The sequence below is a fragment of the Pelodiscus sinensis genome, chromosome 3 (genome assembly GCF_052426305.1).
Source record: "Pelodiscus sinensis isolate ZL-2025 chromosome 3, ASM5242630v1, whole genome shotgun sequence".
NCBI lineage: Eukaryota > Metazoa > Chordata > Testudines > Trionychidae > Pelodiscus > Pelodiscus sinensis.
The window spans coordinates 195,778,164-195,804,540 of NC_143054.1; the positions used below are offsets into that span (position 1 = coordinate 195,778,164).

The window sequence follows — 26,377 nt, forward strand, 5'->3', positions numbered from 1 at the left end:
TGTTCCCGGGCACTGCCATTTTTAAATCCCCCTTAGTCTGAACTCCGTGCCCGCGGTTACACGCAGCACGGAGTAGGTAGTTTGAATTAAAGATCCTAATTCGAACTACCGTTACTATGAGGAGTAACGGTAGTTCAAATTAGGATCTTTAATTCGAACTACCTACTCCATGCTGCGTGTAACCGCGGGCACGGAGTTCGGACTAAGGGGGATTTAAAAATGGCAGCGCCCGGGAACATGCAAATGAAGCCCGGGATATTTAAATCCCGGGCTTCATTTGCAACTCTGCTTGCCCTCATTACCCTACCCAGCTCGAACTAACGAGCTAGTGTAGACATACCCACAGTATTTAAGCATAAACGTAATGTTAAGCACATGAGGAGGCCCACGGAAGCCAAAGTGACTATTTACCTATTTAAATATTGAGCAGATGTTCCAGTGCTTTGCTGGATCAAGCCAGTGTGCTGAGCACCATACAGGATCAAGCCTTGAAGCATTCGGCAACAGGGTATGCTGTAAGCAGAGTATGCAAGTGACCAAAGACAACACTTTCACACATGTGTGTTCAAACTGATGTGTTCATTCTGTCCGATCTAACCAGGCTGACCTGAGTTGTCCTCGGAGGCTTTGGCCAGAAGATGCAATAAAGGGATTTGATTAAGCCACACTCTATACATTGGGGAGGAAGGAGGATAAAGGCGCATAAATATTGTTGAACAAAGATGTCACTCCAGGAATATTCTCCATAATAATAATTTAGCAGCTGGGATCTGACCTTTGCAAAGCACCCAGACATTGATTAATGAGCAAGTTTCACAAATATTTGGCCAGGTGCTTGGGTCTAAAGGCAACTGCTTTTGTATATTTATTCATGTCACATACAAGACTCCTGGTGCTGTGAGGGCGTTTTCTTGTCAGACATGAAATCCATACGAATGCTGCTGGAGTTAAAGATGAGCCTACGACCCAGAGTTTGGATTCAGATTCCCATCTTCCCTACAGCTCATTATAAGTTATTTAAGGTGGTGGTGTCTGTAGCTGGAATTAGGTATAATCAACTGTGGGGAACAGCCCGGACTTATCATTTCCAGTAAAGAATTCAGGTCCAGCGTACCCTTGCACCACCATAGGAGGATCAGAAATACCAGTGATAATTAACAGCTTAATGAAAGTATATATTTCTCCTTGTGCTGCCTAACCTGGGACCCTTCAGTCTGTTGGACTGACGCAGTTGGAGACGCAGCTGTCCGCTGTGTATTGTAATTTGCCGCTGGATCAGTCAAGAGAACAGCAGTATCTATTCACGCGAGCAATATCCATCTGCCTTGTGCTCTACTAACTTCCGCCCAGTTCCTGGGATAGCAGGAATGAGTCGTAGACTCGGATCGGATGTGAAGCCAAACCTTGGCCTGGCCCAGAGATCTATGTGTGGCGAGGCTCCCTCATCCTACAGATGAGGCTTAGAGCATCCTTACTGCTCTTTGTGTGCGGAAGGTGCTTCCTGGATCCAAGCATGAGGGGTGGTGAAGGCTCCGTAGAGCCTGGGGAAGGCATACTCTCCCCACCACATCTGGATCGTCAAGATTCCCCCCGAGTGCATTGTCTAGTCCTGGACTGAATTAAAAAACAGGACAATGTAGCACTTTGTAGACTAACAAGATGGTTTATTAGATGATGAGCTTTCGTGGGCCAGACCCACTTCCTCAGATCAAATAGTGGAAGAAAATTGTCACAACCATAGTCTTTAAAGTGCTACACAGTCCTGTTTTTTGATTCAGCTACACCAGACTAACCCGGCTACATTTTTATCACTATTCTGGACTGAATTAGTGCATTGTCTAGTCCTGGACTGAATCTTTGACAGTGCCCCCCACTGGGGGTTCTGGGAACTGCTGCAACCAGATGGAACCACAGCCCAGGGGACAGTGGTAGCCAGCCAGGTCTCCTGTGAAGGCTCCATAGACAATACCTCTTCCCCCGGAGCCACACAAATCCTTGGAAATATGCACCCGTCTCCATGGGAGAGCCAGCCGAGCCCCTGCCATGGAACTGTGGCGACGTGATCTCCCGGGGGGGATGATACAGGCCAAGCGCACATTCCGATTTCTCATTCAGGATACACCCCAAGCCTGCTGAACTCTGCCAGAGACTTTCCTGTACTGGCCTTTGGAGTACAAGGCCACCTTCGGGGCATGCACAGAAAGCTCAGTCTTCCCTGGAAGCACAGTCTCCAATCTAATGCATGAAGAGCCGAGGGGCGTGTCTACGCTGCAAATGGAAACTCAGCTGACTCGGGCTTACAGAGCTAGAACGAAGGGGCTGTTAGATCTGCAGTGTAGACACCCTGGCGTGGGCAGCAGCTCAGGCTGTGGTACCCTCTCCCCTTGCAGGTTCCTAGAGCCCGGCCACCCGCCTGCGTCCGCACGCCGACACGGCAGTTAAACAGCCCGTTAGCCTGAGCCCTGCAAGCCTGAGTCAGTGTAGACGTCCTCAGAGACTCGTGCAAGCAATGCTTCCTGGTGCGGGCAGGTTCAGTGAAGCCAGCGGGACCCCTCCATTGGTTCCCAGGGTCCGGACTTAAATCACAAAATGGCCTAAGGATTCAACTTGTCTCTTTACCTCTGTTTCCTTTTGTGAGCAACGGGGCTCAGGCCAGGCAACGCTGGCACCTTTGTCCACAAGGAAGAGGTCCTTTAAACCAATATCTTACCCCACACTGAAGAATCCCCATCATTGGACGTAAAGAACTGGTTGGACACCCGTCAGGAATGGACGGGTAGACTTGGTCTTGTCACAAGATAGCAGGGGGGGGGTTAGATGACCTCTCAAACTCCCTTCCTGGCTTACCTGGCTGTGATTCTTACCACAGGTTGAACCGCTCCAGTCTGGCACCCTCAGGAACTGATTGGTTCTGAACCAGAGAAATTTCTGAACCACGGGATGTCAATATTGTCTAGTAGCATTATCCACACTCCCACTGCTTCCTGGGCTCTGAGAGGACATTTAGGGGTAAATTAGAGCTAAGTAACAGCACAGAACACAGAGAGCCAGGACTGGTAGATGTAAACAAACTTTATGGGACCACAGGAAACTTGGCCTCACCCGTGATAAGTGGACATCCGGCTCACTAACATCATGCCGGACCACGGATGTTTCTGGACCGGGGCGTGTTGGACTAGAGAGGTTCAACCTTTAGTACCATAGTCCAGAGCTGAGCGATTGGCAGACCATAAGATTTCCACACTCATAGAGAGCAGCTGTGATTTTTCATCTTGGTTTTGTTTTTGTCTGAGATGATGCGATAACATTAAGCCTTGAGGGAATGTAGAGCTTAAAGCTAAGGCTGACATTTTCAAAGGAACCCAGGGGAGTTAGGCACCCACATTCCTAATGAAACTCGATGGGATTTCAGTAGCACGTGGTCATAAGCTCCTTTGAAAAGGTCAGGCCAGGCTTTCATGAATGGGAGCCTAAAGACTCCTTGAATCTTACTGAATAAGTGACTGGATTTTCCAAATCACAGCCATGTTCACTACCCCGCCCCCAACTTTAATTAGCTGGCACTTGGTATGCATGTGTTCTGTGCACCAATATGCCTGAGGACTTGAATTTCAATATGGATCATGGCTTGGCAATTTTCCTGACTTACAGAAAACAGTGTGTGCTTTCAGCTGTTGGGGGCAGGGTTTCCTAGTGGATAGAGCACTGGACTGGACATCAGGAGACATAGCTTCTATTCCTTGCTCTGCCAGCATTCTGTGGAGTGACCGTCAGCAAGTCACGTCACTCTTCTGTTTTCCCTTCTGTAAAATGAGGCTGATGGTACTACTGCTCTCCTTTGTAAAGTCCCTTGAGAGCTACAGGGTAAGATCTTGATATTAATACACATCCCTGCCCACACAGCTCTGGAGGTTTTGAAATCTGCAGAAACCAGAACTTCCTAATAATCCATTAAAATTAAAATCAGAAGTTATTATCCAAAGAGACATCCGCTGTGATCTGACTCAGCCTGACTCCCCCCCCCCCCCCCCGTGGCATCACCCTATCTAACCCAAAGCAATGTCCAAAACGAACAATCCAGCCTGCCTCCTGAGATGTCGTTTATTATCTCAGTGGGTGAAGCTCTTTGGGAAAAAAAAATACTTTGCTGTCCTTTTTGGCACCCGCTCAGAAAAATGATGCCTGTTCAAATACATTCAAGGTCTGCCCTAGTGCTGCGTTAGAACCCAGGTGTTTCAACAAACAGTATGTTCTTGGCGTATCTAAAACGGTTTCCTACTTTTCTTTTCTTTTTGTTTGGTTAATACTTTCATTTCTCTTTGTAACATTGTTCTCGGCAAAAAGTGTTTCCATGCTGGAAAAAGAGGCGTGCCCAGAAAGGGAAAACGTGCTTCGCCTATCTGAAATAATGTTACCTCAAACACTTTACATCGTCTGATAGCAACAGTTCAGGCCTCCGTTTTCACAGCCGGCTAACAATTGTCAGGCATGGCCAGGGAAGGGTTAAAAGATTGTGCTATTCTAAAATACAGCGGGAAAGAGACGTTTACAACAGGACAGTGGTATAGGTACAATAAATAAGGGCTTGCAACAGATGGCTTTATTGGGTAACAAAGGGAAATCATCCCTAACACATCTGTTATATGGAATTTTCCGTCTCCGCGCCACTCCACTTATCAAACTGGTGTCAAGACTGTAGTGAATTAAGTCAAGAGTTTGCAGCTTTGGGGGATAGTTAGTAGCATGGAGGAATGACCTCAAAAGGAGGATGGTATGGGAAAAATGCTGAGGATGCCAGTAATTCACACACATTAGCGCCAATGCGCCAGGGGGTCTGATCCCAAGTCCCTAAAAGTAAGTGGGAGACTTGCCATTGACCTCAGTGGGCGTTGGATCAGAGCCTAACTATTCAATAGCCACGTATAAATATCAACGTTATTTTTTTTCAATAGAACAAGAGGCACTGTGTCTGCACAGCCTGCTCTCCCCTTCGCAGGGTCCCTGTCAGAAAGCTGGGGTCGCATTCAAAATAATGTAGTAACACGTTTCCCTCCCGTTGGCTCCTGTCATGCAACTGCATCCAAATCTTCCTCCGTGTGATGCCCACCGTGGCCCTGGCTGGCAGTACTATCTAGTCAGGCCTGCCAGCTTGGGAGGGGCCAGGGAGCAATTGTCCCGGAGCTCGGCGATCGGAGGCGGTGGTGCCCGGAGCCCTGGTCCCTTTAGATCACTGCTGGAATGCTGCACTCCAGGTTGCTGAGGGGGAACCATGCTCTGGATCATGGGTTCTCAAACTGGGGGGTGTTCCCCCCTGGGGGGCATGAAGAAATTCCAGGGGGGCCATGAAATGACCCAGCCCCCCAATCAATCCTCCCCTCCTGGCCCCACCCAAGAAAGAGCCTAGTCAGTTCCTTTTTTTAAATTTTTTGCTCAACAAGTTTTGCGGCTATTTTTGTTTTTCGGCCCCGGTTAGTTCCTTTTTTTTTTCCCCTCAAGTTTTGCTGCTTTTTGGGAGGGAGGGGGCATGAGGGTTTCTCAAACATCAAAAAGGGGGCGTGATGCCAAAAAGTTTGGGAACCACTGCCCTAGATGGTGCAGAGGACGGGGGAGGGGGGTGGAGATATGGCACTCACACTGCTCCTGGCCTTGTCCCTTCCGGCCAAGACCCCACCCCTGCCAGGAGCCTGGAGCAAGGCCCCCTTACCCCTCACTCTTTGCCCAGGTGCCTGATGTGGCTGTCAGCTCAGCCAGCTCTTCCTGGAGCTGCACACCCGCTTACTTTCACCTCTGTGTATACCTCCTACAGAAACATTAAGAGACTGCGAAATCAGCAAATTTCCAGGGCAGTCAAGGGCGCAATGCCAATTCGCACCAGCTGATGATGTGGCTTATTATCAAGAATAAAGAAACAGATGTTTCATCTCACCATAATACTGTAACCCTAACCTTGACCCTTAGCCTGACAAACGCTTTTAACATATGTTGTTGGCTTGATGTTGGAGTCTTAGTATGGTCTCGTAAGGAATGCTGCTAACATTTCTCTTTTATCAGTTACTATATTTATCAAAGGGCCTCTGGCTTGTTTTTTTGTTTGGTTTTGGTTTTGTAGCCAAAATACATGTAATTGCTGTTTCTGAGAATGATAGAAAAGCGTAGAGAGGATTGTGGAGGTATAGTAAACTTATACCTACTTGTATGTATTACGTAGCCTTATGTTTGAGGCAGGTCAATATGTAGTTAGTAATTTCATAGGGTTTTCTTTCATTGGGGTGTTACGTTGAATATATATTTTAAGCCTGTTGCTGACCCCAATATATTTATGTTGGGGTCAGAGTTAAGGCTGCTCTGTTGTCATTCCGGCCCCGATTCTGGAAAGTTGCTTTATTCAGAGCATTTAAACACGTGCTGAACTGTAAGCATGTGTTTAAGGCCATCCATTCCAGTTCTTTGAAAAATGCATTTGAAAGCTTTTTACTTCTCAAAGGCACTATAAATGCACAGGGTCACATTCCTCCATGGTGTAATGTCAGTGGCTTCCGTGGAGTTATACCAGGGATAAATTGGATCCATAAGGGAGCTATTACAACAGATCTTGGGGGGTTTTTTTCTTTCTGGGATATTTTCACTCCTCGTTCCTCAACTGTTTGTTTAATCTTCTTCCTTAGCCACTCTTCTACTTGACTAGACACACTCAGCATTCTTCTTGAGAGCTGTCAGTGGAGGATAAATTTTTACAGATCGCCTCCATCCTCCTCTCCACCTTGTGAATTTGGCACGCTCTCCTGCCTGCCTATGAAAGGCTTTGAGTGTCAGCAAGCTGCCAACAAAACTCGCAACTCCCTGGGAAAAACTTAAACAAGGAATAGTCTTGTAGCACCTTAGGGTGTGTCTAGACAGCAAGGTTTTTTCAGAATAACAGCCATTAGTCCAAAATAACTATGCAAGTGTCTACACAGCAATTCCATTATTTTGAAATAATTTTGAAATAACGGACAGCTTAGTCCGACTTCTGTAAACCTCATTCTACGAGGAATAACACCTGTTCCGAAATAGCTATTTTGAAATAAGGTGCGTGTACATGCTTCACTGCTGCTATTTCGAAATAGCCCCTCACCAGGGCCATTCTAAGTTATTCCTCCTGGGGCTCTAAATCGAGATAGCACGTCTACATTAGGGAAGCCTGCCTCAGACTAATTTTGAGGCTTCCCAGCAGTGTAGATGTGCTATTTCAAAATAAGCTATTTCAGAATAACTATTCTGGAATAGCTTATTCCAAAATAACTGTTCAGTGTAGATGTTGCCTTAGAGCAGTGGTCCCCAACCATTTGGGGTTGCCGGGCGCCCGGGGGGCGGAGCCCCCCCGAGCGGGGCTCCCCCCATAGCCACATTCCCGGGGCCGGCGCTGGCGCTCTCTTCCCCCCCCCCCAAGCGCCGCGCGCCCGGGGCCGGCGCTGGCGCTCTCTCCCCCCTCTCCTCCATGCGCCGCGGGGGGTCAATCTGCGGCGCCCCCGGGGCCGGCGCTCACCGTGCGCCACGCGCCCAGGGCCGGCTCCGGCACCGCGCATGCGCCACGTGCCCGGGGCCAGGCCAGCCCTGAGCACTTGGCGGGCGCAGACAAATGCCCCCGCGGGCGCCATGGCGCCCACGGGCACCGTGTTGGGGACCACGGCCTTAGAGACTAACAAAAAACACACCTACAGCATCATGAGTTTTCATGAGCACAACCCATTTCTTCAGATGCGGGGCACAAAAGACACAGAAATCCCAAAATTTCAAGCAGAAAGAAGGAGGAGGGGGAGGGGAAAAAAACCTATCAATTATAGTGTCCTGAAGTTGGAGGAACCAACTAGAGCCAGGGGAACCAACTCCAGGACACAGCTTCAAGATCGGAGCTGCCAAACCTCAACCCTGTGCTAATAACACCAGGCTGAAACTGGAGTCCCTCTGATGGACCTGATCCATGCGGGCCACCAAGACAAGTTCATCTGTCTCCTTGGGAGTGGGGACGGATACTGGCAAATTGCATCAGGTGCTCATGTGCACATTTAGAAAAGGACACTGAAAAATTGGAGAGGGTGCAGAAAAGAACCACAGAAATTATTTGAGGGCTTGGGGCAAAAAAAGGCTTCCCCTGAGACACTGAGGGCGCTCAATCTATTTATCTTATCAAAAAGAAGATTGGGAGTAATTTCAGGAACCAGCTGCAGAGAGAGAGAGAGACTGTGGAACTGGCCTTCATATGCAAATATGACACCATCACTCAGGGACTGAACAGATATGAACTGGATGGGCCATTATATTCAACACCCAAATAACATCCACACTCAGTATGGGACACTTAGGGGCTGTGTCTACATTGGCACCCCTTTCCAGATTTGCATTTACATGGCTGCCGCTTTTTTCCGGCTCGGGGTTATGCCGGAGAAAAGCGCCAGTCTAGACGCGATTTTCCGGAAAATAAACCCTTGAAAGTAGGAATAAAGGGATCTTCCGGAAAAGGGTTTATTTTCCGGAAAATCGCGTCTAGACTAGCACTTTTCTCCAGCATAACCCCGAGCTGGAAAAAAGCGGCAGCCATGTAAATGCAAATGCCGCAGGAGATATTTAAATCCTCCACGGATTTGCAATTCCGAAGTGTCTCATTAGCATCCCTTTTCCGGAAAGGGGTGCCAATGTAGACACAGCCAGGGTGTGTCTACGCTGCAGGACTTAACTCAAAGTCAGCTACGTAATTGAGCTAAGTCAATTGCGTATCTTATTTCAAAATAGCTAATTTTGAAATAGGGAGCATCTATACAGCACTTATTTTGAAATAGAGCACTTTTCCTCCAACTTCCCTAACTCCTCGTACAAGGAGGGTTACAGGAGTCGGAGTAAGAAGTCCTCCAGCCTGGCAGTATTTTGACATGATTTCAAAATAACTTCTTGCTTTGTGGATGAGGACTAAGTTATTTCGGCAGAGCGCTAGTTATTTTGAAATAGTGTTTCAGTGTAAACGTACCCTTACAGCCCACTCACTCAGCCTCATTTAGCACGGACACTACAATTCATAGGGTCCCCCCCGCCTTCTTCCTCTCTCTGCTCTCTTTCTGCTTTAAATTCTGGGGTTTCTGTGCCTTCCACTTCCTCAGATGAATGGAGCAGGTTGTGCCCATGAAAGCTAATGGTACTGTGTGTGTGTGTGTGTGTGTGTGTGTGTGTGTAATTAGTCTCTGAGGGTACATCTACACGGCAACATTATGTTGAAATATCTAGCATTATTTCGAAATAACTTAGCTTATTTCGAGTTAAGCCCTGCTGTGTAAAGGCACCCTAAGGTGCCACGGGACCACTCTTCCCCCCCCGTTTTTTTTTAAAGTTATGGACTAACACTGCTGCTCCACTGAGACTCTTAAGCTCACTGGGAAATACATTTTCTGTGAAACTGAAGAGAGAAATCCCCTGCCCCACAGTCCAGTCCAGAGCAAGTATCATTTCTTCTCGTATATTTTAATCTTCCGTGTGAGAAATCCAGGATTCTATTGCAGGGTTGAGAAACCAGCTTATACCCCCAAACTGATTATCTATAGGACAGCTAGCTTCCCAGGGGTCTCCGTGTTAGGCTGCAACTGGAAAAACTTAAAAAACAACGGAGAGTCTTGCAGCACCTGAGAGATTAACAGAAAACAGATGGTAGCATGAGCTTTCTGGGTACAGCCGGTTCCTCATTGGCTGTTTACAAAGTCTACATCTCCCCCTAGCGGGGGATCCAGGAAGTGTGTTGATTAAAGAGACAAGCTGTACCATTGCTTACAGCAATTATTCATGCAAGTTTTGGAAATATTTGTGTTTGTCCAAAACTTGCCCAAACATCACTGAGCAGGAAGGCTCCTGCAAAGCCAGGTTTGGGATTTGTGGGGCCCAGCCAGCTAAGTAGTACAGGCTATGGACCAACCAGTTAAGTAGCAGTTCTGCAGAAACGGACCTGCGGGTTACAGTGGATGAGAAGCTGGATATGAGTCAACAGGGCGCCCTTGTAGCCAAGAAGGCTAATGGCATATTAGGTTGCATTAAGAGGAGCATTGCCAGCAGATCCAGAGATGTCATTATTCCCCTTTATTCGGCTTTGGTGAGGCCACATCTGGAGTATTGTGTCCAGTTCTGGGCCCCCCACTACAAAAAGGATGTGGACGCATTGGAGAGGGTCCAGCAGAAGGCAACCAAAATGATTAGGGGGCTGGAGCATATGACCTATGAGGAGAGGCTGAGGGACTTGGGTCTGTTTAGTCTGCAGAAGCGAAGAGTGAGGGGGGATTTGATAGCAGCCTTCAACTTCCTGAACGGAGGCTCCAAAGAGGATGGAGAGAGGCTGTTCTCAGTAGTGACAGATGGCAGAACAAGGAGCAATGGGCTCAAGTTGTGGTGGGAGAGGTCCAGGTTGGATATTAGGAAAAACTATTTCACTAGGAGGGTGGTGAAGCACTGGGATGGGTTTCCTAGGGAAGTAGTGGAGTCTACATCCCTAGAGGTGTTTAAGTCTCGGCTTGACAAAGCCCTGGCCGGGTTGATCTAGTTGGGATTGGTCCTGCCTAGGGCAGGGGGCTGGACTTGATGACCTTCTGAGGTCTCTTCCAGCTCTATGGTTCTATGATTCTAAGGCTGTGCTATTAAACTGGGCCCCCTTTGCCCGACAGCAGCTGAGGGATTATGACTTTTTTTAGAGATGTGATTTTATAATTTTCAGCAGCACACTAACGAACTATTTTTAAAACAAATTTTAAATGGAGCCAGTTTGGTTCTTGAACTTTTTGGCCCGAGGCTGGGGGTGAAGAAGGGGCCGGGTTCAAGGAAACAATAGGGTAGGGAGACAACTGTGGGGCCAGGATGGGGGGCCGATGAGGCAGTGGGTAGGCTGGGGGGGAGGAAGCAATGGGGTGAGAGAGTGGGGGCCAGGGATGGGGGAAGCAGGGGCCGTGGTGAGGAGGTGATGGGGGAATTAGGGACTGGGGTGTGATGGGGTCAGGCTCAGAGATCAAAGGACCTGGGGACACATGGTAGAGTGTGACCCCCCTCCCCACAGGCAAGGCTGTGCAAGGAGCAGGCCCCGGGGTCTGCCCATGCCAGGGAGCAGGGCACCGTCAGGCGGACAGAGCACAAGCCCTGGACCAACGAGGGGGAAGCGAGACCTGGCCTGTGCTCAGGTCAGTCCGTTGCTCTGAAATCACCCCTGCTCTAACGCACTAGACCCCCCGCCAGCCGAGGGGAGAACATCGACCCCTTTAGCACCACGTCAGGGAGCTGAGGGCAGCACCAGCCAGCAGTTAGTTCTTCCTGCGACCCGCTGGACGACTGCGCAGCACTTCTTTTAGGCCGCTCCACCCCAGAGGGGGCTGCATCTCAGCACTGAGCAGGGGATCCCTGCCTAAACAACTCCTCTCCCCCGCCCCAGGGCCAGCTGCTTCTCTGCCCAGGGGAGAGATCCCTGCATAAGCAGCCCTCGTGTCAACGCCGCCCAGTCCCTGGCTGTCCTGCTGTGGGGGGACGCTGGGAGCCAACATCTCTGACAGGGTAAATGAACTGGACCGTCATGGGAGTGGGAGCTCCTTACCACCCAGCAGGAAAGGCTGCTACGCCGGGGCTAAGCGCAGAGCACACCCTTGGGGGCTGAGTTGTCCAGAGGCTCCGAACAGCACGTGGGGGCCAGCAGACTAGTGCTCCGGGAAGGCGGTGGTTGCGGTGCAGCTGCCCGGCTGCTGCAGGGGAGCCGGGGCCAGCCCCTCGGGGCTGCTCTTGGGGCCGGAGCTGAGGCCAGGGCCGTTCATCTCTTCCTGGGGTCAGGGCCAGGGCTTCCCATCTGCTCCAAGGGCGGAAGCCACGGGGCTGCCTGGCTGCTCCTGCGGTGGGATGGGGAATCCAGGGCTGCCCAGTGCCCTTGTAGCCGGGAGTGGGGGGAACCGGGGTTGTGTGGCTGCCGGGCACTGGAGGGGAAGGAAACAACAGCCATCAGTGGGGGGAGCAGCACCATAATGCAGGGACTGGGGGGGCAGGGCGGGGCCCACAGCAGCAATGGGGCAGGGCTCTGGTGGGCACGGAAGGGGCGGGGCTGGGTTTTGCCTCCCCTAGCCAGGCCTTCACCCCCCGCCCGTGGCAGTGGCTTTTGGGGCTGCCGGAGGGGCCTGTGAAATGGGCTGTCGGGTTTCAGTTCCCCGTTTGCTGGCACGTCGGCCAGTGGCCAGTAGGTGGCAGCGGGGGAGAACAAATGTCTGGGTCAGTCTAGGGATGTTCAAAGTAGATTAATCGACGAATCGAATAGTCGATGGAATTTCCATCGACTATTCGACTAGTCGCTGAGGGCCCTTCCACTCTGAAAGTAGCAAGAGCCCCGCCGGCTGTTGCTCCGGGCCAAAGGCGGAAGGGCCGCGTGGCGTTCCACCTCAGATTGAATCAGGCGTGGAGCCCGGGGCCAGCCAGAACGGGTGACATGTGGCCCCGGCGTCCCCAGCCCCGGAGCACTGGGAATGCGGAGGCCTCATGGTGCCAGCCTTCCCCTCCCCAGTCGGAGGACTCTGGTGCCAGCTTTGAGATACATAGGATCCCCGGGGCCCGTGTGGCTAGTTCTCGGTGGGACTGTGAGTCTGTTCCTGCCCCTGTGCTGGCCGGAGAGGGGCCACTTCCCAGCTGCTGGCCTCTCAGTGCTGCAGGCTCCTGGCTGGGCCGGGCGTGTGCTTGTCCCTGTGTCTGTGACCAGCATCCGTACCCCTTCCCAGGCCTGGCTGGCAAACGCTTCAGCCGTGATTCCGGCTGAGGTGCAGCGCTGTCCCTAGGCTGTTGCTAGGTGTCACGGCCCAGCGCGTTCCTCGTTTTCACCCCACGCCAGGACACGGGCTTGCTGCAGCAGCGTGTGGGGTGTGAATACAGGGGTGTGTTCCCTGGCTGGGGCCTTGTAACCGTTGTTTGTAACAGACTCCCCCCGCCCTGGGTCCTGCCCTCGCCAGCACATCCCTCGCCGTCAGGCAGCACACGGGCCTGGTGCCCCTCTGCCCCGCCCTGGGAAGTCGCTGTCCAGGTGGGACAGAACATCCCTCCCAGGGCTGTTGCCGGATGGTGGCCCAGGCAGGGCCGGGCTCGCTCTGTGCCCAAACTGCTCCCGGGGAAGCAGGAGGTGTGGCACGTCCCCACTCCCATTCAGCATGTCCCCAGTCCCACTCCCATTTGGCACGTCCCTGCTCCCCCCAGTGCTGCTCAGAGCACGGAGTGAGGGCTCGTGGCTCCCCCGGCTGTGGGGAAGGTCCATGCGGGGTTGCGGGGAGGTAACTTCAGTGCCACCTGGAGACCCCAGCAGGAGGGGCCTCGCCCGCACGGAAGCCACCGGAGGGGTTTTGGTTGGCATCTGCCGGGACCAAGAGAAAGGGGAGGGGTCAATGGAAAAGGACTCTTAGACTGAGTGGGAGAGGCCAACACTCCGGATCAGTCCCACTCACAGGGCTGGGAGGCCAATGAGGGAGCCAGGTGTGTCCCATCCTGTGAACAGGAGTTGCCAGAGGCAGCGTGGGGGAGCGCAGGAGCCCACACAGCTGGGCTGGGGCAGAGCTGCGCAGCCAGAGGGGCAGCCCAGAAAGCAGGGCTGGGCTGGGGGCAAAGCAGCCGCCATGCTGAGGCAGGATGGGGCAGGGGAGGGAGCAGCCGGCAGCCGTGTTCTCCCAGCTTTTTCCATCCATGTGTGGAATACATTTTGTGATGTGCACCAAGGCATGTGCGGAGGTGGGCGTTGTGGGTGCTCTGCTGGGCAGTGTTTGAATCTCTCCAGGGTGGCCACCCAAGCGCTGAGCTCACAGGGAACACGAGGCCCCAGATCCTGTCGCTGTCTGATTCCCCCCAGGGTCATGGAGAAGCCCGGAAAGTTCCCCACAATAGCAGGACCCCTCCCCCACTTACACCAGCACCTCCCCCAGAGCTTTAGGGCTTGTCGTCACTGGCACTGAATCCAGGCAGCCCAGAGCTAAAAGCATCAGTCTGTACAGCCGGCACTAAAGGATGGTAAATCCCTACTCGGGAGCTGTCTCTGTCTTGTGTCATCTGCACCAGGCACAGCAGGGACTGTGTAATGGGGACTGTGTAGCGCACACAGCCGGTTACACTCAGATTCTCGTTTTGCCTCGGGCCTCACTTTGTTTAGTAGAAAACGCAACACGCACCGTTGGCAACTCTCGTGATGTTATCACGAGCAGCCTGCCCTTTAGTGTCGTTATGTTAAAGCCCCAGCGCCTGGAGTCCTGTGATGACCTGAGGCTCTCAGGTTGGACTGCCCTTGAAAGTGATGTAAGCTGAGCAACAGCCGTCAAGGGTGTAAAAAGCAGTTGAATGCCAGGCCTGGCTACTCTGACCTCACCCCAGTGTGGCCACAGCTAGCAGGGCCACAAAACATGCAGCAGTGGAACAGGAGAAAGTTCTGAAAAGGGCAACACACCCGATGAGGGGTTTGGAATGGCTTCCATAGGAGGAGAGAGGAACACGAGTGGGACTTCTCGGCTTGGGAAAGAGACGCCTCAGGGGCTATAAAACCACGACGGGTGCGGAGAAAGTCAGGCAGGAAGTGCTATTTACTGCATCTCATAACACAAGAGCTGGGGGTCACCCAGTGACATTAGTAGGTACCGAACAAACCAAGGGAAGGATTTTTTCACACAACGCACATTCAGCCTGTGGAACTCCCTGCCAGAGAATGCTGGGAAGGCCAAGACTATAACACTGTCCCAAAAAGAACTAGGTATGTTTGGGGTGGCCAGGATGGGCAGGGATGGTGTTTCTAGCCTCCGTTTGCCAGAAGCTGGGAATGTCTGACGGGGGATGGGTCACTTCGATATACAGGCAGTCCCCGGGTTACGTACAAGATAGGGACTGTAGGTTTGTTCGTAAGTTGAATTTGTATGTAAGTCGGAACTGGCGTCCAGATTCAGCCACTGCTGAAACTGACCAGCGGCTGACTACAGGAAGCCCGAGGCAGAATTGCTCTGTCCTGGGCTTCCTGGAATCAGCCGCTGATCAGTTTCAACAGCGGCTGAATCTGGATGCCCGGGACAGAGCAGCTGGGGCGCTGCCGGGTAGGTCCCCACAGCGCCGCACCTCAGCGCTGCGGGGACCAACCCAGCAGCACCCCAGCTGCTCTACCCCAGGTGTCCCCAAGTCAGCCGCTGTTGAAACTGATCAGCGGCTGATTCCAGGAAGCCCGCGGAAGAGCAACTCTGCCTTGGGCTTCCTGTAGTCAGCCGCTGGTCAGTTTCAGCAGCGGCTGAATCTGGACGCCAGTTCCGACTTACATAGAAATTCAACTTAAGAACAAACCTACAGTCCCTATCTTGTACGTAACCCGGGGACTGCCTGTATATCGAAGTGACCCATCCCCCGTCAGACATTCCCAGCTTCTGGCAAACGGAGGCTAGAAACACCATCCCTGCCAGGACCAACCCGGCAGCGCCCCAGCTGCTCTACCCCAGGCGTCGGTGAGAAAAGCCTGGTCTGCTGGGGAGGAGGGGGGCGCACTAGCTGTGCCCCCCCCCCCCCCAGCAGACCAGGGAGATGCGGGCGGCGGGATCGCCGAGACGCGCCGCGGTCCCGCCGCCCGCATCCTCCGGGGCGAGAAAAGCCCCGTTCGTAAGTACGGATCCGACATAAGTCGGATCCGCGTAACCCAGGGACTGCCTGGAACATCGAGCTGCCTGGAACATCGAGCTGGAGGACTTCGTATTCCGACTCCTGGAACCCTCATTTCACGAGGAGGAAGGGAAGTCGGAGGAAGAGTGCTCTTCCTTCGACGTCCTGCTGTGCAGACAGCGCCAAAAGCCCAATTCAGCTATTTTGACTTAAACTACTCAATTGACGTAGCTGCAGTTGCGTAGCTTAATTTAACTTCAGTCCTGCTGTGTAGACGTACCCGCCACAATTCCCTCTTCTGTTCACTCCCACAGACACTGGGTACGGCCCTAGAGGGACCTTTGTTCTGACCCGGTGTGGTCAGGCCAATGTGTTCAGGCGAGCCGAGAAATGGAAACCCGCCTTGTGAGAGGTGAGTCAAGAGGCTGGCTTGTTTCCCCTGAGCACCGTCGGAAGGGAGATGTGGTGGCTCTCAAGAGGTGGAGGAGGTATTTCAGTGAAGAGCCAGGGTTGTCACGAGAACAAACTGCTAATTTCGACTTGAAATTAGACAGTCACGGCCACAGGGATGGACACACACATCTCAGGACCTCTGCTGCTGCCAAGTTCGGTTCACGTGTTTATTCGACAGGAAAGAGCAGAGAAACAAAGTCATTCTAGGTAAGAAACCAAACAGATTCTATTGTGCTTCCAGGGGGGTTACAGCAGTACTTGCGTTGCACAGGAATACAGAAGCATGTGAGGTCCCAGCAAGGGACAGCAGCCCATCTCGCGAGGGTGCTCCGATTATTGCGTTCAGAAAAGCACAGCAAACCTAAGGCCACGGGTTGCCGACGTGCGCAGGAACAAACAGGAACTTACTGGCATTTATTTTCCTGGAGGCTAATTTGGTTTCTCCAAGGGATAACGTACACGACGAAGTTGCAAGTGACGCGCTGGGGAGAAAGGGGAGAGAGGGGAAAGTTACTTTGCACGGATAAAATGCAGATGAACCAAACTGATCGTGCACTGGACACAAATATTTACTGGCTGGGGAGGCCGGCAGCGTATGGCAGAGCCGAGAAGGTGGCTATTTAAATGATCCGCATTAGTGACTATTCTGGGATGAGAATATTCCTCAACAAGAGACGAGGGAGTTTTCCACAGGCCCGAGCGCATCGCCACGGCCATCGATGTCAGCAGGCAAAGCCGAGTGTGATCCGGTTAGCTCCCCCAAGGGGTCTCTACCACAACTAGACGCCCACAGCTTGGACTAAGGGGTTGTGGGACTGCAGTGTGTGTGGCTTAAGCCCCGGAGCCAGGATCCTGCCAGGCGGGATGTCTGCTCTGCCGTTAAACAGTCCCTTAGCGCGAGCAGTGAGAGACAAAGTCAGCTGCCGCGGGCCACCCCAGGGGTGTAACTGCAGTGTCAACAGACCCTAAGAGCCTAACTTCAGCCACGACTTTCCACAGCAGGAGTGTGAAGTTCCGACGGAGCGCACAGGTTTGCTGAAAGGGCGTGTCAGTGCAGTCAGTTCACTAGCGCATGTAGCACAACAGCACGCACCACTCTGGTAACTGCACGCGCAAGTGACCAGCTAGCTGTGCGCCCAGCAGTAACGGCACGCACAGTCGCAATGCACGTGCCCGCAAGCACGCCTCGGAGAGCCCAGGCAATAGCAATGGGGCTGCCCTTTGGCTAGTGACTGGATTCTGCTCAGACACGTTTTGTGGCTCAGTTTAGTCATGACAGAATTGATCTGAAGTCAGGCAGCGTTCCTCCATGGAATTGCGTTATTTGTGGGCAGAGGGCCAGAATTCTTTGCCAACCGGCCACCACGCTCCAATCTCAGCGTTCTGCAGCAACTAACCTGAGCCCTGATTGCCCTCTTTGTAGGGACAAAATGAACCTCTAAGACGTCTGAGAAGACATTTTGGTGCCACTGGGCCACAGGGCAACGTGCCGCAGGAGTGGACTGTGGAGCCAGAGCAAATATCTTGCCCATTTAAGACGGCAAGTGCTGTAGAGACAGTCTCCCAGGCTGTGTCTAGACTGGCCAGTTTTTCCGGAAAATCAGCCGCTTTTCCGGAAAAACTTGCCAGCTGTCTACACTGGCCACTTGAATTTCCGCAAAAGCACTGACTTCCTACTGTAAGAAATCAGTGCTTCTTGCGGAAATACTATAGTGCTCCCGTTCGGGCAAAAGTCCCTTTTGCGCAAAACTTTTGTGCAAAAGGGCCCGTGTAGACAGCTCAGATTTGTTTTGCGCAAAAAAGCCCCGATCGCGAAAATGGCAAACGAGGCTTTTTTGCGGAAAAGCGCGTCTAGATTGGCACGGACGATTTCCGCAAAAAGTGCTTTTGAGGAAAAGCGTCCTGCCAATCTAGACGCTCTGTTCCGAAAATGCTTTTAACAGAAAACTTTTCCGTTAAAAGCATTTCTGGAAAATCATGCCAATCTAGACGTAGCCCCAGTGTGTCTGCCTAGTACAATGGGGCCCAGAGGAGATCTAGTCACACCTTACGACAAGCTGTAGAAATACGCTAGCCCCCCATGGTTCAGCTCTTTCTAGGCCATACCTGCGCCAGCGCTGGGGTTTCGTGAAACACACAGCTCTCATCTTCCTTTGCCGACTTTGTGCAAGTTGTCCGGCCAACCTTAACGTCCAGATAGTACTTCACTCCAGACACAATCTGTGAAATAAGGGGGAAAGCTTGTTTGCAGTGTGGCAGAACCACTGGTCGGGTCAGAGTGAGAGCAGACTAGGGATGTTAAATACCAGCTAATTGAATAGTCGATTAACCTTGAATATTCTATAGTCCCCGGGGGCGGGGCCTACAGCCAGTGCAATCTGGCCCCGCTCCCTGGGCGCCCCCTGCTGGCCTGTGCTGCTTCCTCTGTATCAGAGGCAGCAGCACGGGTGCCAGGCGGGAGCTGGTCCAATCTAAAAACCAGCTCCCCCCACAGACCAGCTGGCTGTCAGCCTGTGCTGCTGCCTCTGATACGGGGTGGCAGCAGCCCCTGTCTGGGGTGGGGGTCTGAGCTCCTGGACTCGGCATGAGCCAGAACTGAGCCAGGCTACCTGCCCACCTACCTCCTAATGCACTTTAAATGCAGAGCCGCAGCAGGGGTAGGTCCCAGACCCAGCATATGCCAGGACTGAGACGGTCTGCTAAAAAATGTAGTAGCCAGCCAGCTAAAAAGTGGGGTGGGGGAGGGAAATGTGTGTAGTCTGTAGCATTAACCTATACGCTTTTGCTTAGCGGTTAAGCAACTACACTATTACATCCCTAGAGCAGACTAAAAGGAAGGCTGGTGTTGTGGTTGCACTGCTAGTCTAGCACTGGGTTCTTTGTAGTAGGCACTAAAGAAAAGGGTCTTGAACAAATGAAGGTGCAAGGAATAAGTGAGTGACGCCGGAAAAGCAGACAGACAGTCCAAGGGTCTGAAAGCAGACGGACTGTGTGTGGCAATTAAAAATATGTACCCAACACCCTGTGCAGGCCGGCAAACAAAACTCAAGGGTGTACCCAACACCCTGTGTCAAGGCATACTAGGAGAACTTTTGAAGCCACTGAGCAAAGCTATGCATTAATAGACGTGTTTCGTTACAAGGAATTGGCATAGATTACTCCTGCTGCTTTCGTTCATCAACAGCAGCATTGCCAATCCCGAGCAGTGGAGAAAGGAGGGGAAATGACCAGTCTAGCCCCAAAATCATGCTTGTCCGAAGTCATGAGTTATAAAGACCAACATTTAATAAACATTAGCCTCCTGGGTTTTGAGCCTTTGGGGTCACACTTCCAAGGTTTTCTCTACAACTGGGAAGGCTAGAAAAACTTCTCAAATACATTGAAAGCTGAAATTCTCATGTAATTACTTGAGCTGTCAATCTGAGTTAATACCTGCAATTAATTCAAAAGAAAATTAATATGTTAACCGCATACTTCTGGGTGGGCAAAGCAGCACTGGCAGTAGGAGGGGCTGAGCCTATATTTGAAAATATAGAAAAGCTCCAAAACTATTAAATCCGTTATATTCTATTATCGAAAAGTACAATTAAAACTGCAATTAGTCAATTTTTTTAATCTTTTTAATCACGCAACAGCCTATCACTGCATGACTCCAAGAGCTGGGGCTTTAAAAAAACACCGAATATCACGTGACTTGTGCTAGGTCACAAGGGTTGGCAACACTCCAGGAAAGGTTAAGAACATAAGAACAGCCATGCTGGGTCAGACCAAAGGTCCATTTAGCCCGTGTCCAGTCTGCTGACAGTAGCCAATGCCAGATGCCCCAGAGGGTATGAACAGAACAGGGAATCCTCAAGTGATCCCTCTACCGTCACCTATTCCCTACCCATCTGGCTAATAGCCATTGATGGATCTAACCTCCATGAATTTATCTAGCTCTTTTTTGAGCTCTGTTAAAGTCCTAGTCTTCACAACATCCTCTGGCAAGGAGTTCCATAGGTTGACTGTGCACTGTGTGAAGAAAAACTTCCTTTTGTTTATTTTAAACCTGATACCTGCTTTCCATGGAGCAAAAACAAAGGCTTGGGTGTTCTTTTAAACCAGGGTCTCATTGAAAGCCTGACAACCTGCAGGAGAACTGCCCCAGTGAAGCATTTGAAACAGCAAGGGTAGTAAATAAATGAACCCCGTTCTGACTAGGGATGTATGCGACTAGTTGACACACTAGTCGACATGTCGCTTCCCCCGCCCTTGTTGCCTCTCTCACAAAGAGGCAGCAAGGCGGGAGGAAGAAGAGGGAGTGCTGGGGGGAGCCAGCTTAAAAGCCAGGTCCCCCAATTCCAGCTCCATGGGAGGAGATGGGCGCAGCGGGGTTCCAAGTTTGAAATGTACAAGAGTCCCCACTGGGGCTCTTGTACATTTCAAAGCAGAAGCACTGCAAGGAACATGAGGCCAGGGAGGGGGACGGACTCAGACTATATTTCAAAGTTGGAATGCTGCGTGGAGCACGGGGCCAGCAGAGATCCCAGGCTCCATGCGGGCACTTCCGCTTTGAAATATACAAGAACCCCTGGGGGAAGAGGGCTCTTGTACATTTCAAAGATTGAAACCCCGTGTGTATGGACGTTCCATTGCTGCTATGTCGAAATAGCTCCTCACCAGGGCCATTCTAAGATATTCCTCCCCAGCGCCTCCTGGGGCTCTAAAGCGAGATAGCACATCTACATGAAGCCTGTCTCGGACTAATTTGGAGGCTTCCCTGGAGCGTGGACGCTGTATTTTGAAAAGCTATTCCACAAGTCTCTTCCAGAAGAGCCTTTTCTGAAATAAGCTTGCAGTGTAGACGTACCCAAAGTCTCACATAGGCTTCCTTCCCGCCCCCCAAAACCTCCTGTTAGGGTAGCAATGTAAACTAGTGGTTAGTGCACTAGTGTAGGATTTCTGAGATCTGGATTTTATTCCCTCCTCTACCACTGGCCAGCTTGCAGAAGTCACCTCTCTGCCCTGTACATCAGTTTCCCCATCCATAAATAAGGCTAGTGTGCAGACTCCCTGCCAAGTACTATGTAAGAGCTAGATGTGGTTATTTAAATAACAAATCATATTTTTTAAAGCACTCATCAAATTGTGGCAAGGCCTCTAAAGTCACTGTAACCTCTAAAGATCCTGCAGATGAGGAAGGGGAGGGGGAAAGGGTTTGTGGTATTTGTTTCTTTATGATTCAGAGAAAAGGCCTAAAAGGTTTTGGTTCCGTTCCCCGAATTATTTCCCCTTCTCTTGGCTTGTTTTTCATTGGCAATTAAGGCCCTGTTTTTTTCCTGGAAAATCCTACAGAGGGTGGGGTGGTTATGACAATACAGAGAGCTTAGAAACTAATCCCAAAGCACTGCGAAGGCCAATTCTTTTTATTCAGACGGTTTAAAACTCTTGGGCTTTTTTATCATTTAAGAACCTTTTTTGTTAGAACAGCCTGAATCCCTTCAGAGTAACAGTATGTCTAGACTACCGCGTTTTGTCGACGGAAGTTTTGTCGACAGATACTGTCGACAAAACTTCCGTCGACAAAGAGCGCCCAGACACATTGAGTTCTGTCGACAAAGCAAGCTGCTTTGTCGACAGAACTCCGTAGTCTGGACGCAATGTTACAGGTAATAACACCTTCTGTCGACAGAGTTCTGTCGACAGAAGGCGTTATGCCTCGTAAAATGAGGTTTACCAGCGTCGACAGAACTGCTGAGTTCTATCGACGTTATGTCGACAGAACTCAGCGGTAGTGTAGACGCTGGTATAGTTTTGTTGACAAAAGTCCACTTTTGTCGACAAAACTAGGTAGTCTAGACACACCCTAAGAAAGGGGCACAGATAGGACTGGCCTGGGAATAGCACAGTTTCCTAATATTTCAAAGAGAAAACAGAGCGACTGCCCTTCCCTCTCCCCCCCTAAACTCAAGAGGAACCAACTCCTTCCCCCCACCACCCTCACCCTTTTGCAGGGACATCTGAGAGAAGTGTTTTGACTCTTTCTGTTGGCCTCTTCACAATGGGAGTGGAACACTCTGTAGAACTGGGGCTGGGTTCGCGTGGTTAATTATTTCACCTTCTCGTTAGAAGGATGCTTGTGTATGCAGGGGCTATCACAACAAAACAAAGCAGCATGCACTACAATGGTGCATCAACCAGGCAGATTCAATATGCTAGAATGAAGTCTAGAACCACCCTCCTGTCTGCTGATCAGTTTTTGTTTGCCTTTCAAAGAAGGCCTGCCCCTCTTTTCTTCAAAAAGCTGGCAGGGTGGTTTGTTTCCCACAACTAGTCTGGTCTACACCACAAAATTAGGTGGTGTAAAAGCTGCCTTAGATCAATTCAATTATTAATTATTTAAATCGCCGCTTCATTTTACTCTGTCGGGTAGCCTAATCTACATGCCTCTGTCGCCAGAGGCATGTAGTCTAGACGTACCCACAGAGTGAGCTATCAAACCAGCTGGCTCCCGGCTTAGGCTGTAGAGCTCCCTTCTTGTTATCTCTCACTGTAAGGCTATGTCTAGACTGGCATGATTTTCCGCAAATGCTTTTAATGGAAAAGTTTTTCCGTTAAAAGCATTTGTGGAAAAGAGCGTCTAGATTGGCACGGGCGCTTTTCCGCAAAAGCGTCCGTGCCAATCTAGATGCGCTTTTGCACAAGAAAGCCCCAATCGCCATTTTCGTGATCGGGGCTTTTTTGCGCAAAACAATACCGCATTGTCTACACTGACCCTCTTGCGCAAAAGCATTTGCGCAAGAGGGCTTTTGCCCGAACGGGAGCAGCAGAGCATTTCCACAAGAACACTGACAATCTTACATGAGATCATCAGTGTTCTTGCGGAAATTCAAGCAGCCAGTGTAGACAGCTGGCGGCTTTGCTCGGGTGTCCCTGGTCTGCTGGGGGAGTCCAGCGGCTTTGCTGCTGCGGGGCGCGCTGGCCGGGGGGGAGGCTGCGGGGCGCGCGGGAGGCTACGGCGCGGGCTGGCCGGGGGGGAGGCTGCGGGGGGGCTGCGGGGCGCGCTGGCCGGGGGGGGGGAGGCGGCGGGGCGCGCTGGCCGGGGGGGAGGCTGCGGGGGATGCGGGGCGCGCTGGCCGGGGGAGGCTGCGGGGCGCGCTGGCCGGGGGGAGGCTGCGGGGCGCGCTGGCCGGGGGGAGGCTGCGGGGGGGCGGGGGGTTCGGGGGGGATGCGGGGCGCGCTGGCCGGGGGGAGGCTGTGGGGGGATGCGGGGGGGATGCGGGGCGCGCTGGCCGGGGGGAGGCTGCGGGGGGATGCTGGGGGGATGCGGGGCGCGCTGGCCGGGGGGAGGCTGCGGGGGGATGCGGGGGGGATGCGGGGCGCGCTGGCCGGGGGGAGGCTGCGGGGGGGATGCGGGGGGGATGCGGGGCGCGCTGGCCGGGGGGAGGCTGCGGGGGGATGCGGGGCGCGCTGGCCGGGGGGAGGCTGCGGGGCGCGCTGGCCGGGGGGAGGCTGCGGGGGCTGCGGGGCGCGCTGGCCGGGGGGAGGCTGCGGGGGGCTGCGGGGGGGATGCGGGGCGCGCTGGCCGGGGGGAGGCTGCGGGGGGATGCGGGGCGCGCTGGCCGGGAGGAGGCTGCGGGGCGCGCTGGCCGGGGGGAGGCTGCGGGGGGGGGGGGCTGCGGGGCGCGCTGGCCGGGGGGAGGCTGCGGGGGATGCGGGGCGCGCTGGCCGGGGGGAGGCTGCGGGGCGCGCGGGCCGCGGGGGGGGGCTGCGGGGCGCGCTGGCCGGGGGGAGGCTGCGGGGGGATGCGGGGCGCGCTGGCCGGGGGGAGGCTGCGGGGGGATGCGGGGCACGCTGGCCGGGGGGAGGCTGCGGGGGGGGGGATGCGGGGCGCGCTGGCCGGGGGGAGGCTGCGGGGGGGATGCGGGGCGCGCTGGCCGGGGGGAGGCTGCGGGGGGATGCGGGGCACGCTGGCCGGGGGGAGGCTGGGGGAGGCGGGGGGGATGCGGGGCACGCTGGCCGGGGGGAGGCTGCGGGGGGATGCGGGGCGCGCTGGCCGGGGGGAGGCTGCGGGGCGCGCTGGCCGCGGGGGGGCTGCGGGGCGCGCTGGCCGGGGGGAGGCTGCGGGGCGCGCTGGCCGGGGGGAGGCTGCGGGGCGCGCTGGCCGGGGGGAGGCTGCGGGGGGGGCTGCGGGGCGCGCTGGCCGGGGGGAGGCTGCGGGGGGGGGCTGCGGGGCGCGCTGGCCGGGGGGAGGCTGCGGGGCTCGGTACCTGCTTGCGGGCCTGCAGGACCTCGGCCACCGCGCTGCGGTACACGTCGTTGCTGGCCTTGTTGTACTCGCTCATGGCGAAGCGCAGCGCCCGCTGCACCCCCGCGTCGTTCTCCTCCGCCGCCTGCAGCCCGCCCAGCAGCCGCGGCAGCCGCTCCTTGGCCAGCGCCGCGCCGGCCGCCAGGGCCAGGACCAGCAGGAGCCAGGGGCCGCGCATCTTGCTGCTCGGAGCCGGGATGCGGGGGCGGCCCCTGCGCCGCGCTATATGCGCCTCCCGGCGGGGGCTGGCTCCGGGCACGGCCCACCCCGCCCGGACCCACGTGGCCGCCCCCTGCGCCCGCCCTGGCCAGCCCCACGGATCGCCCCGCCCGAGCCCCCCGCCCAGCCAGCCGCCTTCCAGCGCGCCCCAGCCGGCCTCTGGGTCCCCTCGCAGGCCGCCAGGGGACGTGTCGTGGGAAGGGGCCGCTGGGGGCCAGGTCAGTTCTCTTCTCCCTGCCACTTACAAGGGTCGCTTGATCCCCCCCCCCCCCCCCGGCCATCGAAGTTGGGATGAAACTGCCCCGGGCAGCCCCGTGTAAAGTTTCCCTGGACACAGCAAGAAGTTTCCCTGCTCCCGATCCCACCCCTGCAGTGGCAGCCAGCATGCCGGCCAAAGGAATGGCTCCCCCTTGGCTCCCGGTCAGTCATGCTAACCAGGCCTTCTCTGGTGTCCTTTCCCGGTGCTCCCCCTTGCCTTTTTGCTCTGGTGCAAGCCGCTTTTTCGAAAGAAAGCAGCGAGTGAGTCTGGATGCTCTCTTTCGAAAAAGCCCTGTTTGCTTTCAAGAACGCCTTTTTCGAAAGAAGGCGTTCTTCCTCGTGGAATGAGGTTTACCGCCGTCGAAAGAAAAGCCGCGTTCATTCGATTTAATTTCGAAAGAACGCGGCTGCAGTCTAGACGCAGGTGACGTTTTTTCGAAGAAAGGCTACTTTGTTCGAAAAAACCCCTGAGTCTGGACACAGCCAAAGAGATCTGTGGTGGCCCACTGGTCAGAGACAGGCATGCTGGGAGCCACCCCACCCACCACATAACAACATCGAGCAACTACATCATCATCCAATCCATGCACAGAAATTCTGTGTGTTGCCAACTCTCACAATTTCATTGCAGGTCTTGGGGGCGGAGACAATAGATCAGAGTTCAAGAGGCATCTCCCATAACTGCCCAGCTGTAGCTTGTCTGCCATCTGGCGAAAGGGAGGATTCAACTAGAATGCACACACCAAATCAATCGTGGATCTTGCAATATTTTGTTTCTTAAATTCCCAGTCCTGGAGTCATGTGATGATGTGAGACCGTAAGTGTCCAGTCCTCCTGAACGGTGGCGGAGGGGGGGGAGTTGAAATGGGAATCCAGAATGCTCAGCCCCCAGCAAACGCACCGTGACTTGGAAGCTAATCGAATTCTTTTTTGCGTGCTTGGGGGTGGCAGTGTTGTGAGTTATTGACAGACTGAGTAACCTAGTACTCCACAAGCTGCTTCCGCAATCTCTGTGAGGCTGTTTCTAAGGTGAGGCTTGGTATGGGCTTAAACGTTTTCTGGCATAGTTTATTGGTTAGGGGGTGTGATTCCTTTCCCCCCAACATACACATATTTCTGACACAGCAATGCTGGCAAAGCCCTATTGTAGGGCTACGTCTAGACTGGCATGATTTTCCGCAAATGCTTTTAACGGAAAACTTTTCTGTTAAAAGCATTTGTGGAAAAGAGCGTCTAGATTGGCAGGATGCTTTTCTACAAAAAAGCCCCGATCGCCATTTTCGCGATTGGGGCTTTTTTGCGCAAAACAAATCTGAGCTGTCTACACTGGCCCTTCAGGGACTTTTGCCCGAACGGGAGCAGCATAGTATTTCCGCAAGAAGCACTGATTTCAGACAGTAGGAAGTCAGTGCTCTTGCGGAAATTCAAGCGGCCAGTGTAGACAGCTGGCAAGTTTTTCCACAAAAGCAGCTGATTTTGCGGAAAAGCTTGCCAGTCTAGACGCAGCCTAGTTGCATTCATACCCACAAA

At 53.4% G+C, this 26,377-nt stretch overlaps 1 protein-coding gene across 1 annotated transcript; it reads right to left on the bottom strand.

Annotated features, from left to right (window-relative positions):
• Positions 1-16,236: 16,236 nt before the first annotated feature.
• Positions 16,237-24,581, bottom strand: CST3 (cystatin C). The gene is made up of 3 exons (XM_075925743.2): positions 24,333-24,581; positions 18,190-18,303; positions 16,237-16,565 (listed from the first exon to the last, which is right to left on the bottom strand). The coding sequence occupies exons 1-3, from the start codon at positions 24,546-24,548 to the stop codon at positions 16,488-16,490; spliced, it is 408 nt and encodes a 135-aa protein (XP_075781858.2). The 5' UTR covers positions 24,549-24,581; the 3' UTR covers positions 16,237-16,487.
• Between the last annotated feature and the right edge of the window lie 1,796 nt (positions 24,582-26,377).